This window comes from Lutra lutra, chromosome 15 (genome assembly GCF_902655055.1).
Source record: "Lutra lutra chromosome 15, mLutLut1.2, whole genome shotgun sequence".
NCBI classification, from domain to species: Eukaryota; Metazoa; Chordata; class Mammalia; order Carnivora; family Mustelidae; genus Lutra; species Lutra lutra.
Genome location: NC_062292.1, coordinates 42,605,329 through 42,620,462, shown reverse-complemented (window position 1 = coordinate 42,620,462; position 15,134 = coordinate 42,605,329). Strand labels below are relative to the sequence as shown.

General features: G+C 52.8%; 1 protein-coding gene across 1 annotated transcript; it reads right to left on the bottom strand.

The window, feature by feature from the left end:
* Positions 1–7,794: 7,794 nt before the first annotated feature.
* On the bottom strand, positions 7,795–12,003 carry BTG2 (BTG anti-proliferation factor 2). The gene is made up of 2 exons (XM_047705292.1): positions 11,726–12,003; positions 7,795–10,437 (listed from the first exon to the last, which is right to left on the bottom strand). The coding sequence occupies exons 1-2, from the start codon at positions 11,877–11,879 to the stop codon at positions 10,103–10,105; spliced, it is 489 nt and encodes a 162-aa protein (XP_047561248.1). The 5' UTR covers positions 11,880–12,003; the 3' UTR covers positions 7,795–10,102.
* Between the last annotated feature and the right edge of the window lie 3,131 nt (positions 12,004–15,134).

Here is a 15,134-nt window from a genome sequence, read left to right as displayed (position 1 = left end):
GGGGTGTGCAGTTATTTCAGCTCTACCTGGCTGCTCTTGGCTTTCCCCTGGAGAAGCAATGCCATCCACTTCGTGGCAGGTGGATAGCAGAGGGTGACCCAGTACCGCCTGGGCTTGTCCAGTAGGGATTAGAGTCCTTTGCCCTGAGGTTTGGGGTGATCCACACTTTAGGCCTTGACTCCTCCTCTGGGGAAAGGAGAACTGGGGTGGGAAGCTTCTGGACAATTCACTTGGGAAATGACCCCCTTTGGTTTGACCCAACGCGCGCGCGCGCGCGCACACACACACACACACCCCGCCACGCCACGCCCCCCTCCGCCCTGCTCTGCGGAGGAAGCCTCCTGGGTCCAGCACTGTTTACAGACTCGCAGCGGGGCAGGTGATGGGAGGCAGCTGCTGCTTGTGGTCGGTTCTCCCCAGATACAGGAGCCCCGGCTTCCCCTCCGCAGGCAGCCATTGGTTAACAGGAGGCCCAAAGAGACGCCCCCTCCCCCTCCCCCGCCCCCCGCCGCCCCCGCCCTCAGCCACCCCGCCGACAAACAAAGCGCCCACAGGAAACACCTGGAGGAGAGGGCAGCTGGCAGGGGGACCTCCACCCGAAAGAAGAAAGAGTTTGCCAGAGGCGTTGGGCCTGTGAGGAGCTGGGGGTGGGGCGTGCTCAGGTGCTTAGTTGCACTTCTGGCCCCCACTGGCTGCTGAGAAAGAGCCGCTGAGTTGCTCAAATGCAAGGTCACTGCCACTGCCGCGCCGTCCGTCCTCCCCTCCCCCACCAATCCCCGTAAAGGGATCGTCCCCTCCAGAGCCAGCTTTCCTAGAACCAGGGCAAGAACACCCATAAAGAAGAGAAGGCTCAGAAGGCTTTGCCTCTGCCCCTCTCCACCCCACCCCACCCCCACCTCCCGTGGTCTCCTCCCTTTCCAACGGAGTCCATCCCGGTGGGAAGATAGAACCCTTAACCAAGGTAGCCGCCCATGTCCTGTGAAAGCCTATTCCAAAGAAAAGTCTTCATGTATTTCCAGCCTTATCTAGATCTGCCTCGGTCTCTGCCAACTCACTGCTCTCGACTTCAAGTGGCTGTGGCTCTGGGTGGAACAGACTGGACTCTGGAGAGCCAGGCAAGCCCTACCACCAGCATGGGCCCAAGAACACGCTGGCTGGAGTGCAGACTATGAGCTGGGAGCCACGTGGGTCCGCAGGGGCCCCAGCCCACAGGGGCTCTCTCACCCCCTCTTAGGAAACTCCCAGAGTGGGCACCTTCCTTCCTGCAGTCTGGAGTGGGAAGAGTGGAAGGGGGCGGTGAGAAGGCATGGGCCCCACAGCCACCTGAGGGTCAGACACAGTTTACTCAACCACAGCCTTTCACTCAAGGGCCAGCGCCCTCAGACAGCACACCCCGAAGCGTGGGCCCCACGCGGGGGTGTGAGGAGAAATAGAAGGCAAGTGTCCTTCCCGGGGGAGCGTGTGTGCTGACAGTTGGGGACTTGAGCTTGCAAAACCTCCAGACATCAACCCCAAGCCATGCGTGGAGATGTGCTGACCGTGTTTGTTATCCCGATGTAAACAGTAATAAGCGATGTGTGTACATCATTAAGAGGTCCTGGAATAAGGAATTTATTGTGAAAGTGTAAGCACTTTTAAACCATAGGTATCAGTGTTGAAAAGCCTCAAGGTGAGACTGTTTTTCAAGAGCTCAGTGGAGTTATTCAGGGAAGACATCTCAGAGAGGTGGTAGGTGAAGGGGGAAAAAGCATGGACTCTGGAGACAGACACATCCAGATAAATCTGTTTCCACCACCGCCCCCTCTCCTTACTGGTGCTTTGCCTCCTTTGTCTGTGAGCCTGAGCCTGAAGCATCTCCCAGGGTGCTTGTGGAGGCCACAGGGGAGAGGCTTTGTGTACGGCCCCCCGGCAGAGTGCGTGGGAACAGCCAGTGTTCAGTGCCCAGCACCGGCTCCTGTCCTAGAGGAAAGTATGTCAGAGTACTTAGACAAGTGGTTTGTGGCTGCTGTAACTGGCAGGGTAAGAGACTTGGAGATGTGGTCATGGCTTGAGGAAAGGTGAGAAGCAGAGAATTGAGAAGGTAGGGGGTCCTGGCGTTGTGAGGCCGCTTCCCAGGGTGTCTGGGGTTGGAAAGATTGGGAGAGCCTTGTATCCCCATCTTGGACGCTCAAAACGGCAAACGAAGGCAGCAGAAAGGGAATGGCTTGAGGAAAATGAAGTTTTCGGTGGCCCCGGGCTGCTGGCTGGGCCCTGCAGGGAGGTGGGTGAAAGGCTGTTGTGTTATCTCAAGTGTGACATGGTAGGACCTGGGAGTACACAGCACAGAGGAATCCGAGATTTTCCTGTTCTGTTTGAAAATGGAAATGGGATGGTGAGAGGTGATTCAGCGCGAGTGACTCATTTTACAGATGAGAAAACAGAGGCTCAGAAGAGGGAATAGATTAGTCTAAAATGTCAAAGACTATTCTAGTACTAGTTTTTGCCAGACCTAAAGCTAGGGCCCCTATTTCCCAACTCTTAAGACTGGGGGTGTTTCTACCAGCCGGCAGCTGGCCTCCAAAGTAGACATTGGGAAGGATTTCTGTGGACAGGAGCAGTATTCAGTATCTCTGAAGTGAGTTCTCCCTATCCTGCTACCGTGGTCGGAATTCCTTCCCCATGAGTCCTAGCCCAGCCTTCTGTCCAGGTGATTACCTTCTGGGTAAACCCACTTTAGGGAGTTAATTGATAACTGAGGTTCCCCTACATTATGATTTAAAGTGTGTCCACCCCTCTCTAAGTAACATTTACATGTCAATAGCAGGTGCTTAGAGACTTCAGAACCTGCAAGATTCAAAGGATTGTTTTCTTAAGAAGGTGAGATCAGGGGCGCCTGGGTGGCTCAGTGGGTTAAGCCGCTGCCTTCGGCTCAGGTCATGATCTCAGGGTGGGCTTTCTGCTCAGCAGGGAGCCTGCTTCCTCTTCTCTCTCTGCCTGCTTGTGATCTCTCACTGTCAAATAAATAAATAAAATCTTTAAAAAAAAAAAAAAGGTGAGATCACAGGTTAGCCCTTCTGAGCTGGGACCCCTGGCTGGCACACCCTAAACAGACTTGATTTTTTTTCTTCCACTCCTCCCCCAAATTCCTTTCATCAATTAGCCTCCACTCTTGGCAACTTTAACATTCACCTGTTCAACCAAAATTCACTAATACCTACTAAGCACCAGACAATGCTCAGGGAAGGTCCCGGGCAAGCATTATAGCAGTAAATTCAGGGTTATAAGGACTAGGACGGAGGAAAAAACTGGGTAGCATGGGAAGGGACAATGTCATTGAAAAGCTGGAAGAGAAGATCTAAAGCTTGAGAGATGAGAGTTAACCAAAGTAGGTAGGTAGGAGGAGTCAGAATATTCCTGGAGCAAAGACTGAGAGGACTGAGTTAATGGGCACCAGCTGAGGGTGGGCCGAACTGCTTCTAATCTAATCCTTGGAGGGGAAGCAGAGGTCCCATGTATGCCCTCGGTCCTATCCAGAACATGCTAGGAAGTTCCTTCAAGAGATCACGGCCATGGTGACGGTGTGCCATTGATGTCCTCAATGCACTGCCTCATCCTAGTATGGGGGCTGGGGTCAGAAAGCCCTACCTCCCCCCCGCCCCCCACCCCGGTGGTCTAAGACACATCACAAGTCACAAATAGGAAGCCTAGGCAAATAAGTACTTAAAAGCAGTTTACCACTTAAAAAAAAAAATCAGTTGTCATTGTTAGAACTTAGGTAGATGTGAAATAAAAGTCTCTATTTCAGATTTCTCTTGAAAAGTCACAGCGTCTGGTATCACTGGTCTCCCAGGAGCACAGCAGACTACAGCTAAAGGGCAGCATCCTTTTCAGACAAAGCCTGAGCTCACTCTCTGTGTTCACGGCAGTCTCTGTCCTGCTGTCCTTCTTTACTGCCAGCCTGGCCGTACCTTCGCTCCTCTGGTGCCCACTGAAGTTTAAACAGCCCCTCCCTGCTAGTGTGGGTATAAAAAGTAGCCCTTGCTCCGACCTGCCCAGCTATAACATCGCCTTATCTGATGTGCTCTGGGCAGTCCAACAGGTTTGCTGGACAAGGGTTGAATGAAGGCCTGCCCTCATTTATGGGAACAGGGGTGGAGAGTGGGAGAGCCACTTCAAGTGGGAGCAAAATGACTTGGAGCTGTGGGTGTCCAGAGCAGCAGACCCCTGTCAAAGCCGTGAAAAGGACAGATAACCCATCTCAGCACGCTTGTTTGTGTAAGATCATTATCCGGGGCCCTGATAGCCTCTTAGACTGAGTTCAGATGTTTTTCATGCCAGCTCTGCAAAAAAGTGGTACAGAGGGAAAACCAGAACTCTCCAGAACTCACCAGGCTTGCCCTTCTCAGCTTCCCCATTTCTCTCTCTTCCCGGAAGAAACGGAAGAAACGCGTGGGTGTGATTCCACCCGTGGGCAGGATGGAGATAAGCAAAGTTGTTATTGGAAAATCCGTCTCCCCACCCACCGTGTGTGTGAATGAGCACAGAGCCCAGTTTGGTATTAATCCACAAGCCGCTCACGGAGCCAAGAGGTCAGAGCTCCCCTCCTAATATGGTCAAATGTCTGGCGGGAAGGACATGGTACATTTGGGCAAGATTGGCAGAGGTCAGGCACGAGTGCATTCATTTGTTCTGCATAGACTTAGGGAGTATGTCCTCTGGGTTCCATGACATCAGGAAGGGTTCTTGGACTCTGAAGGCTTGTTTGTTTGTTTTTTTTTTATTTTAAGTAGGCTCCACACCCAGGGTGGAACTTGAACTCATGATTTGGGAGATGAAAAGCCACATGCTCTACTGACTGAGCCGGACAGATGCCCCTGGGCTGTGAAGACTTTTCAGCAAAGGATTGAAAATCATCTTTCAGTGGGGGAGGCCAAAGGCTGCTCCAATGTTGTTAACTGCCGCCCTCCAGGGAGACTCTAATAGAAATACTCCTTAAATACATGGTTTCCTCCTGGTTACCAGAATGTCAGAGTGTCCTTATTCATCTCCCAATTCAGATTAACTTCTACTTAAAACTACAATTCTCCTGTAGAGTACTTAAATATGCCAAGAGCTATTCTAAGTGGTTTAGACCTCATTTAATCCTTCTCAACATTTTGAGATTGTTCTATCCTTACTCCCATTTTACAGATGGGGAAATGGAGGCCAGGTGAAGTAACTTGCTCCAGGTGGCAGAGCCAGGAGTTGGGCAGTAGAGGTGAGATCAGACCCCCGACAACCTCACCCCACTGCCTGAGCTGCTGACCTCCGCAGCACTGTCTTGCTGTGCATGACATCGAAACCTTATCATAGGCCAGAGTCAGAGTCAAGCAAGGGGAGGTGTATTTCTCCACTTCCCAACCCAAGTGACCTTCCAGTTCATCTAATTGAAAATAAAGATCATAATTGGGCTCATTTGCCCTCTATGATTGCTAGGATAATGGAGATGATTTAGAATCAAAAGCCAAAGAAAGAAACAGAGGTCATCTAATCCAACTCCCTAATTTCTGAGAGGAAAATTGAGGGGCTTGTCCAAGTTCACGCAGCTCATTAGGAAGAACCTGAGCTACAACCCTTCTATTCTCCCTCCCGGTGCAGAACTCCTTCCGCGGCATCTTGCTACACTGGGCCTCCGGGCCAGTGTGGCCCTGGAAGCCAGGAGGCCCTCAGTGCCTTTGCTTATGAGAGGCTGTTCCAGAGGCGATGTCAGACTCCCAGTGGAGGCTTTCTTCCCCCTGGGCTTGCTTGTTGAAGCATCAAGGCCTCCCCCACCCACATGTCCTTATCAGAATCTGGGATGGGCTCTTAATCCGCAGCTCCCAGGCCCCATCTACACTCTCTGGACAGTGTGATATCATCCAGAAACAGCTGACCGAGCACAGGTCTCCCAGGAGGGCGAGGTGTACCAAGTGGGGAAACGGGGAGCAGAGTGGACCGAGCAACGCCCAGTCCCGGAACACAGGAGACCCATCAGCTACAACTCCTCGAACTGTTCGTTCCGGTCCATAGCCCCTGGGCCCCAGCTGGCCAAGGGGTACTCACTGCCCCTGCTGAAATGGGCCAGATCTACAGTAAAGAAGACTGTGCTTGGTCACAGAACACTCCCATGTCCACTGAGGGACTGTCGGGCTACCAGGAGTCGCGAACAGCCCCCAGATCAGTCTGCCATTCTGAAGTCACCCTGGCTTGGAGACAGGTGGGTGATGATATGTCCCCTTGGCCTCCAGATCACCCTCCCTTTCAGGCTTTCTGCTAGACAGGAGGAACGCAATGAAATCTCCTTCATGAGTGGAACCTGTTAGGAGACAAGAAGATAGGTGCACAAGAATAACACAGCGGGATAGACAAAAATGCAACCCTAACCCTTTCCTTACATCCCTCAAGGCGGGTCCTTACAAACGAGTGCCTAGGACATTTGTGTTCGAAGCTACCGACGAAAATGCAACCATTCCTTCAAATAACCTCTTGACCCAAGTGGGTCCCTATAATCAAGTCTATCTGTGAGACAGATGAGCCGGCTTCCCCCAGCCCCATCTTCGGCCTCCTCTACCCTCCCACTGTACCATACACAGTCTCTCCGGTCCCCCGGCCATCTAGGACACCTCGGTCAACCACAAGTTTGTTGACGAGGATCATGGAGGTGTGAAATGAAGCGTGTGTTGATGGGGGGGGGGGGGTTCTTTTCATGAATCAATATGTTTATTTATTTTATTTTTTTATTTTTTATTTTTTTTTAAGATTTTATTTATTTATTTGACAGACAGAGATCACAAGTAGGCAGAGAGGCAGGCAGAGAGAGAGGAAGGGAAGCAGGCTCCCTGCTGAGCAGAGAGCCCGCCCGATGCGGGACTCGATCCCAGGACCCTGAGATCACGACCTGAGCCGAAGGCAGCGGCCTAACCCACTGAGCCACCCAGGCGCCCCTGAATCAATATGTTTAAAATTTAATTTAAATACAGCCCACGGCTGGCTAGGGAAAAAACAAACAAACAAATAAACAAACAAACTAGCCCAGGTCCATGATGTCCTTGTGATCTCCGTGGGAAATGCTGAGCTCCTAAGTGGGGTGGGGGGTGCTGAAGCCTATGTCAAGCCTCATGGACAGAACACAGGAGTCCAGGATGGTGAAGGCTGCTCTTATTTCCTTGCATATGTCTGATCCACACGGCCAGGGGGAGTAATAAATTGGTAACAAACCTTTGCTGTCGGGAGTAGCTGCTCTTTAGCGACTGGTATAGCCTTGGTCTGCAGGCCCCAGATACTGCAGCCCAGCTGTTCTTGTCTAACAGGAACGGAGGTACCAAATGGCCATCCCAGAGATGACAGAGAGCCTGGACCTGGAACTTTCTGACAATTCTGCCCCAGCCCGGGAAGGGGTGCGGGGTCCCCGGCTCACCATCTCAGACTGAGACTCGGGTTATGAGTCCCAATCACGTGTAATATTTTCCGTGCCTCGTGTGGACGGACAGGTCACACGTGCTGAATGAGCAAATGTGTGAGCACAGCCGAGGCCCAGCAAGAACAGATGCAGACCTGGCCAGACTCCGGAGTGCTCAGTCTAGAACCCCGGCCCGTCCAGCAGGGTCACAGGGAAGTGAGAACATGCATTAAAGGACAGAGGAAGGAGTCACACAACTAGATTTTTCTTTTACACAAGCCACATGCTATAGGCCTTCGGGGGTCGCTGAAGGGAAACATTGAGACACCAAGAAAGGATTTGGATCCAAGGGAAAGGCTCAGTGATGTGGGAATGTGACCTTCTCTAAACCACACGGCTTCAACTGCTATATTTTTATTAAAGTAACAACAACAACAAAAAAGCGTACATTTGTCCATAAAGCTGTACATTCTTCCATATAAAAACACTATTATACAATTAGTAACCTTTGACTTTTCTGTCAGAATATAGCTTACAAATGTACGACTATTATTTTTACTTCATAGGAGACAGGCCTGCTCAACAGTCCAGCTCTGGGTGTTTTGCTGTTTTTAAAGTGAACATCAAAAAAAACAAAAAACAAAAAAAAAACGAGAGAAGATGAAGCACGAGACCGTGAGGCTGCTTTTAAAAAGGCAGGGGCCTGTTTGTAGACAAGCGGCAACACCACAGTCTGTGGGGATTCACAGCTTCGTTTCTACCCACAGGCCAGAAAAGTAGCTCTTGGGTCTGCAGGTCTGAAGTTACCTTTAAAGCAAGAAAGGCTGGAAGCAGGGTCTGGGAAGGCAGCTTGGAGTCTAGAGTTGAAAAGGGGGCAGAACTGGCAGGAATGGGGCGGGGGGGGGGGAAAGAGAGTGTTTGGTAAATAGCACCTTTGTGTCAGAACTGACTAGTTCAGGAATCCAGGGAAGGGGACTGGCTGTGGAGCAGGGACCCCTGGGGTAGGGGATGGTTAGGGAGAAAAGTTCCTCACCAAGGGACAACAGCCAGGTAGGCTGTTGTAGGAGGGGAGCCAGGTCGACCAGATGCTGTAGCTATACACCCTTCTAAAGTGACTCGGGTTAGAAAACTCAAGGCCTTCTGAGGGACTCCTCGCTAACGTCACTGAAAAACCGAAGGAAGGGTTTCTTCCCAGTATGGACTTCCATGGGCTCCAACCCAGAACAGTAAATATTGCACAAGTCTAGAGACAAACTTGGATTGTACTGAGACAGCAACTTCCCCACAGGTGCTCTGAGCACCACAGAAGGGGGAGAAAAACAACAACAACAACAAAAAACAAACAAAAAAAAAACCCCCCAAAAAACAACAAAAAAAAGCAATGCCCAGGGTTGTGGCTTTTAGTGTCAGCCCTACAAGAATACCAAGTAGTTGCAGGACTTGGGGCATTCTCCCATTCAGCCAGGGAACACCTGCGAGGCTGACCAGCCAGCCAGAGTCCCAAGCATGGAGGGAGGAGGGAGAGTTCCCTAAGTCCTCCAGGGCACCAGGGGGTTCCGGGAAGCAGTTCCCCTTCAGACTCTCCTGGGAACCAGGAGGCCATATTGCACAGTGAGTGAGAGCTCTTGTTCTGGAAGTTGGGCGGCTCCATGACCCAACCAGAAGGGGACAAGAGCAGGAGAGTCAGGGAGGAGTGTTGTGCTTTGCAAAAGAAGGCAGTAATAAAGAACCCGGAGTTCCCCGTAGCTTTTGAGTCACCTTTCGAAGGGGTAGTGACGGCAGCATCAGGAGTTTCTGTGGTTCCAAAAAGAAGGGTTTGGCCAAAAACAAATATCCCCAAGTGGATACTCTTTGGGTCCCAAAATTCCATTGCAAACCACCCCCAAGTAATTCACCCCCACAGAGAGCAGCACATAGCAAAGCCAAGGTTTTGTGCAAGGTACCCTTCCGTCCCAACCCCAATAACCTCTAACTCCTGCCTTACCCCCCACGACCCCCACAAAACAAAAAGCTTTTTGTTTCCTGCCTGGGAAGCAACATCTACAGGCCCCTGAGTGTAGAATCAGAAACAAGTCATGATTTTGAGAAAAGCTGCTTAGGATAGAAGCAACTGGGAGAGGACTTTTCACTTTCTGCCCTAGATCTCCCCAGAAAAATAGAAGAGGAGATTAGGCAACATAGCATAATTGAAGTCCAGGCTTGAATGCCCCTGAGGAGGAGAGGGCCCAGGGGTGCAGGCAGGTATCCTGCTCTGAAGAGCGAGAGGTCTGAACTCAGCCTCTCTTCTCCCCGCTGCACGCCAGATCCTGGCCACTCTCATTCACAGTTGCTAACCTTGCTTGCTCCCTTCTCACATCTTCCTGGGGGGCCAGCCAAGCTTCTCCCACCTCACCCCTGCCAGGCCCGGCCCCTCATGACTCGCCCCCTCCCGTAGGCAGGCACTGGGTCCCAGACTCAAGCGCACACAACAGTTCTCTCCAAAGGCACCTGGGGAGGCCACTTCTGAGCAGCTCCCTTTAAGGATTTTTCTTTAAAAAAAATCTTTTGGTTTTTTTTCTCCCCTTTTCTTAAAAAAAATAATATATATTTATATATATATATAAATAGCTCTTCATTTAAAATAGTTCCCCAGGTTGAGGTATGCGGTGGCCTGTTGTCACGGCAGAAGGAGTACAGTAGCGTGCCTGGCGGGGGCGGCGGGGGACCCTAACTGGAGACCGCCATCACGTAGTTCTTCGAGGGGCTGCTCCGGCCCAGCATCATTTGGTTCTTGCAGGTGAGGAGTCCGTAGGAGGCAGCCACCGGGGCCTCCTCGTACAGGACACAGATGGAGCCATCCTCCCCGATTCGGTAGGACACCTCGTAGGGGTCCACCCACAGGGTCAGCTCGCTGGGTAGCAGCTGGTGCAGCTGGGGCTGGCTGAGTCCGATCCGGCCGGCCACCTTGCTGATGATGGGGTCCATCTTGTGGTTGATGCGGATGCAACGGTAGCCGGAGCCCTTGGACGGCTTTTCAGGAAACCAGTGGTGTTTGTAGTGCTCTGTGGGGACGGAACAAGAGGGAGATGCCCTGGTTAGAGCAGCCGGGCTGTGAAGGCTACAGCAAGGGGGGATGGGGATGAAGAGACAGGAGTAGAGGAAGGAACCCAGAGATTGTAAGTGAGCAATGTGGTTTCTCAGGAGTTCCAGGACCCTCCTGAAATCCTCTGGCCACTGAAGCAGAGAACGTTACGAGATTTCCCCCTCACTTCTAGGAAAAGGATGTGAGGGTGTATGGGAAGGGAGTCCCACAGCTCCGGGGCCATCCCAAGTAGCTAGTGTATTGCTTTTGGCACACTCTCTGTTTAAGAAGGAGGGGTGTGCCTGGGGAGGACATGTCCAGGCAGGGCCTCTGGAGACCTATGAGCTGAAGCTGCAAGGCCAGCAAGGCAGCCCTCATTGTCAGACCCACAGCAAGTCACTGTGTCTCCCACCCTGGGCCCCAGAGACCCCCTCTGCCTCCTACAAAAGCCAGAGACCTTCTGGCAGCGCTGAGAGGAGTGAAAACCCGGTTGTTTTTGATGAAATGGATGTTGCTCCTCGGGAGGTAGGATCTGTGTGGGCACGTTTGAAGATGGCTATCGCTGCTGGAGACTCTCGGCCAACCGGCTAGAAACAGCTGGGAGATAGGTCTCTCCCCAGGCAGCCGCTGCTTATCTCTCGTCAACCTCGCCTGTCAGGCCGCCCCCGCCCCAGCACGCCCCCGCCCCAGCACACACGCCCGCAGAGCGCAGTTACTACCTACAAGGCTTTCTCAGTACCATAATGGGTGGCAGATGGCTAAGGGGAGCCAAAGCATACAAATGGGGCCGGGATTCCAACTTCGAACGAGTCAACAACCCGCCCGGGGAACACGCAGCCCTGCGCCGCCTGAAGAACCGCGATGAGGATCCAAGTTGTTGAGAAGGCTCAGCTGTGCCTTCTTCCCCCATAACTAGCCCATGGCTGGCTGGGCTGGCTCGCCCCCAGCGCCCCTGGAAAGTCTCAGTAAGGGGAATGAGCTTGCACTCAGGCCCGCAGGTGCCTCCTCTCCCGGGACAGAAGCCGGGGCCTGGGCTCGCACTCCAGGACAAGGGTCTGTGTGGAGGAACGCGCCCCACCAGAGCCATCATCCATCGAGATGGGCCGCGCAGGAGAGACACGACCCAGGTGAACGCGGCGATGCGGGCCGGTGCTGCTCGCGAGGGGAGCCCTGCCCTAAGAGGAGAGGAAAGACGGACTAGGCAGGAAGGCGGGGCCGAACCCCAGTGGCGGGGCTCGACGGAAGCCAGGATCCTCGGCGGGGCTCACCTGTTAGTGCCTCCTGGAGAGCCCCGCTGAAAACCTTTAGTCTCTGCTCGCTCACGCAGCCCCGGGTCCTCAGGAGGCTGGAGAGGAAGCCCACGGCGGCGGCGATCTCCGGGAGCATGTCTGTTCTCTTCCCGGTCCAGCGGGCCTGGCTCATGTCGTGCGCGGTTCGGACGGAGGTAGCAGCGGCGGGGAGCAGTGAGAGGTCGCCGATGGGACGTGCTGCCTACCAGAGGTCCTCCGCTCGCCGGGCCGCTGCTCGGGCTCTGCCCGGACTTCGCCCGGGACGCGCCTTTCATACGGTTCCGAGAGGCGGGGGAGCCCGCGGCGGCACCCATTGGCTACCGCCGGCGGATGGGGGCGGGGCCGGATGCCTGCCCCGCCCCGCGCGCTCCGGGCCGGGCCGGGCCTAGCCGCTAGTCCCCCGCCCCGCCCCCGCCCCCGCCGCCTCCTCGGCGCTGAGGTCATCGCCCGCTGACGTCAGTGCTGGGAACCCGAGCCGGGCTTGCTGGCGAAGGGTGGCGCGGGGAGAAAAAGGGGAGCCGGGGAGGGCACTGAAGCCTTTCGGCGGAGGAAAGCTGCGCCCAGTACGCTCCGCGCTGGGAATGCCTGGATCTCTCCTCTCCGCCGGTCCTTCAAGACTTTGGTCACCGGCCACCTCCTCCAGGAAGCCTTCCTTTGCTGATGTCACCTCTCCCACTCGATCCCTTTTCTGGCTCTCACATTTTCCAATCCCCACTGTCAGAACCACTCACCCGGACGCTTTGTCACCATTTTACCGTTTTGCCGTGTTTGTTAAACAGGTTTCTCCAGGCTCTTCGGAAATGGGGACTAAGTTTTCTATTTACTTCAACAATAATCCCACCTCCGCCAGACAAGTTCTGCCCTTCCTCTACACCAATGCCTTTTCTCTTGCCTGGTAGCATCCCAGTGTTCCCTACTTGATGGTAGGGGTGGGGGCAGTGTTGTAAGACTTTTCCGTCCCCTCAAGTTGTCTTCCTAGCTCTCGCTTTCCTTTAAATGCCAGAATTTTTAAATGAGTGGTCTGCTCTGAACCGCACACGTTTTCCCATCTACTCCCTCTTCCTCCATCTCCCCTCGTCCCTCAGCCCTCTCTCTCCCATTCTTTCTCAGTGTGGATTGAAACTTTTGTAAACACAGGCTCCTGGAAGAAAGAACTCAGTGTCAGTCTCCAGGGTCCACACACAGGACTGTGCTCAGGGCCTGGGACCATCACAGGCAATCAGCAGATGTCCCCTCCAAAAGGGCTAACTCCTAATCCCATCTGACATTTGGCATAGTAGATGCTCCATATGTATTTTTAAATGAATCAAACCCAATGGCCTCTGTCAATTCTTATTTTTCTTGAACTCTGGGCCCTGCTGACCACCTCTGGAGGCAGTCCCTCCTCCTTTTCCTGGGTACCTGATGCCAGGCTTCTCAGCCTCCTTCCCCAGCTGTGTCTGCTCTGGCTTCCCTCCCGTCCTTATTCCCTCTCTGTGTCCCCTCACTCCTCTCCCTTTTCTCTCCACTTGCCTTCCTCAGAGAAACCCTATTCACATTGTCCGCTCTGATGTTTTACTTTTTCACAGCTGACTTTTGTGCCTGGGTAGTCTGTGTCCTTTCATCCTGCTGCTCCTATCACCTGCTCTGTCCCGCCCCTGGGTGTCCAGCCACCACCTTAATGTCAGTCCAAGCCCACTGTCTTCTCCAGTCCTGGAGATGTCCTGATGTTCATTTCTGTCGGAGATACCATCGCTTCCCCAGGCAATCTGCCCTGCAAACTCACACTCACTTTTGACTTCTCCTTGTGCTTTGCTCCTCAGATCCAGCTGCAATACCTGTTACTTCTTCATATCTAGATGATTGCAGTAGACTTGTCAAATCCCATCCCCAAATGACCCTTCCCACTGTTAGGAGAGCTGCATTCCCAAAAGTCTGCCTTCACTTGCTCTTTTGCTCACATTGTTCCGAAACACCTTCCACCCCCATTTGTCTTCTGCATTAATTCTGAACTCCTTTGCCTGCTATTAAGATCTTTCATAATGTGGCCCATTCACCTTTTTAGGTTTCTGCCATTGTGTGCCCCAGGGTCATTCTCCTCACTGTTCTCTAACATGAGAGCAGCTCTGCAGCCCAGAGTCCTCAACATTTTCCCCATGAACCCCATCTCTACTCTGTAACATGGCCCTCATTCCAGGGATGCCTCAAGGCACCAGGTTCTGCTGTACAGGGGCTCATGCTGCTATGTCCTGGACACTTCACTGCCTCCTTCCCACCTTGCCAATCTCCCTCCCATCCTCCTGAAGGCACATCTGAAGCTTGGTCTTCCACCCAGAAAACCTGCACGGACCATTCTCCTTCTACAGAATTAATGTTATCTGTACCACTTATGCGGCATTTATAATCTATTGTTTGGTATTAGTAGGGATATTTTTAGAGGATGTCATCTCAACAACAGTCTGCAGGCTGCTTGAAAACAGGTTACTATGCTCATTTGTCCTACATTTGTCCGGGACAGTTTGGATTTCAAATACTCTGCTCCACGGCTTCATCTAGCTCATCGAGCTGGCCTGGAGCTCATCTCTTAGATGGTCTCTTCACCAGCTCCTCCCCAGAGCTGGATGAGGCCAGATGAGACTCTTCCCTCTGCTTGCTGAGAGCAAAATGATTCGTTCCAGAAAACAGGGCTGGGAGTGGAAACAGGAAGACCTACAGTGCATCATCCAGGGAGACCAGGTGAAGCCCAGACCAGGACTGACCGAGGACAACCACCAAGGAAGTCAGGGAAACAGATCCAAGTAGAGACAGGTATATAGGGCGGTTCAGCACTTAAATCTGAAAATACTTAACATCTCTCTGGGTGTGTCTTTGACAAGGGTTGGGTGATCTGGGCTTTGCTTTTGTCCAGAACTGATTAAAAAAAAAACTCTTTTGACAAGACCGTTCATATTTTTTGCCATAGGAAACAGAACTCTGTCCTTATGTAGATTTTTGTATCATTCACCAGGTCACACAGCTAGCTCTCACTACAGCCAGAGCCACATCTGCCGCCTTCAAATATGGCGCCCTTGTCATTGGCCCATGGAGTCTCTGTGCTGTTGTTACTAGGGCATGGCCCATAGTTCCACAGGGTCCCACAGAGCTGTTATTCCAGGTGATGGTGTAACAAACTGGGGGAAAACGGGGTGCATTTGGGGGGAAGGAACAAGGAGGTCTTATCCCTGACCCTCCCCCATTATCCAGATGTACCTTCGCCTCCTCACTGGTGATTAGTTCCTGAACTCTGTATAGGACATCCATAGGAACCAGAAGGCACTCGCACTCCCTCCTCCCCCTCCTTCCTCATTCTCTTTCCTTTCTACTCACAAGCCTAGGGAGAGCAGGCTCAATTCATCCCACACTCAACGTT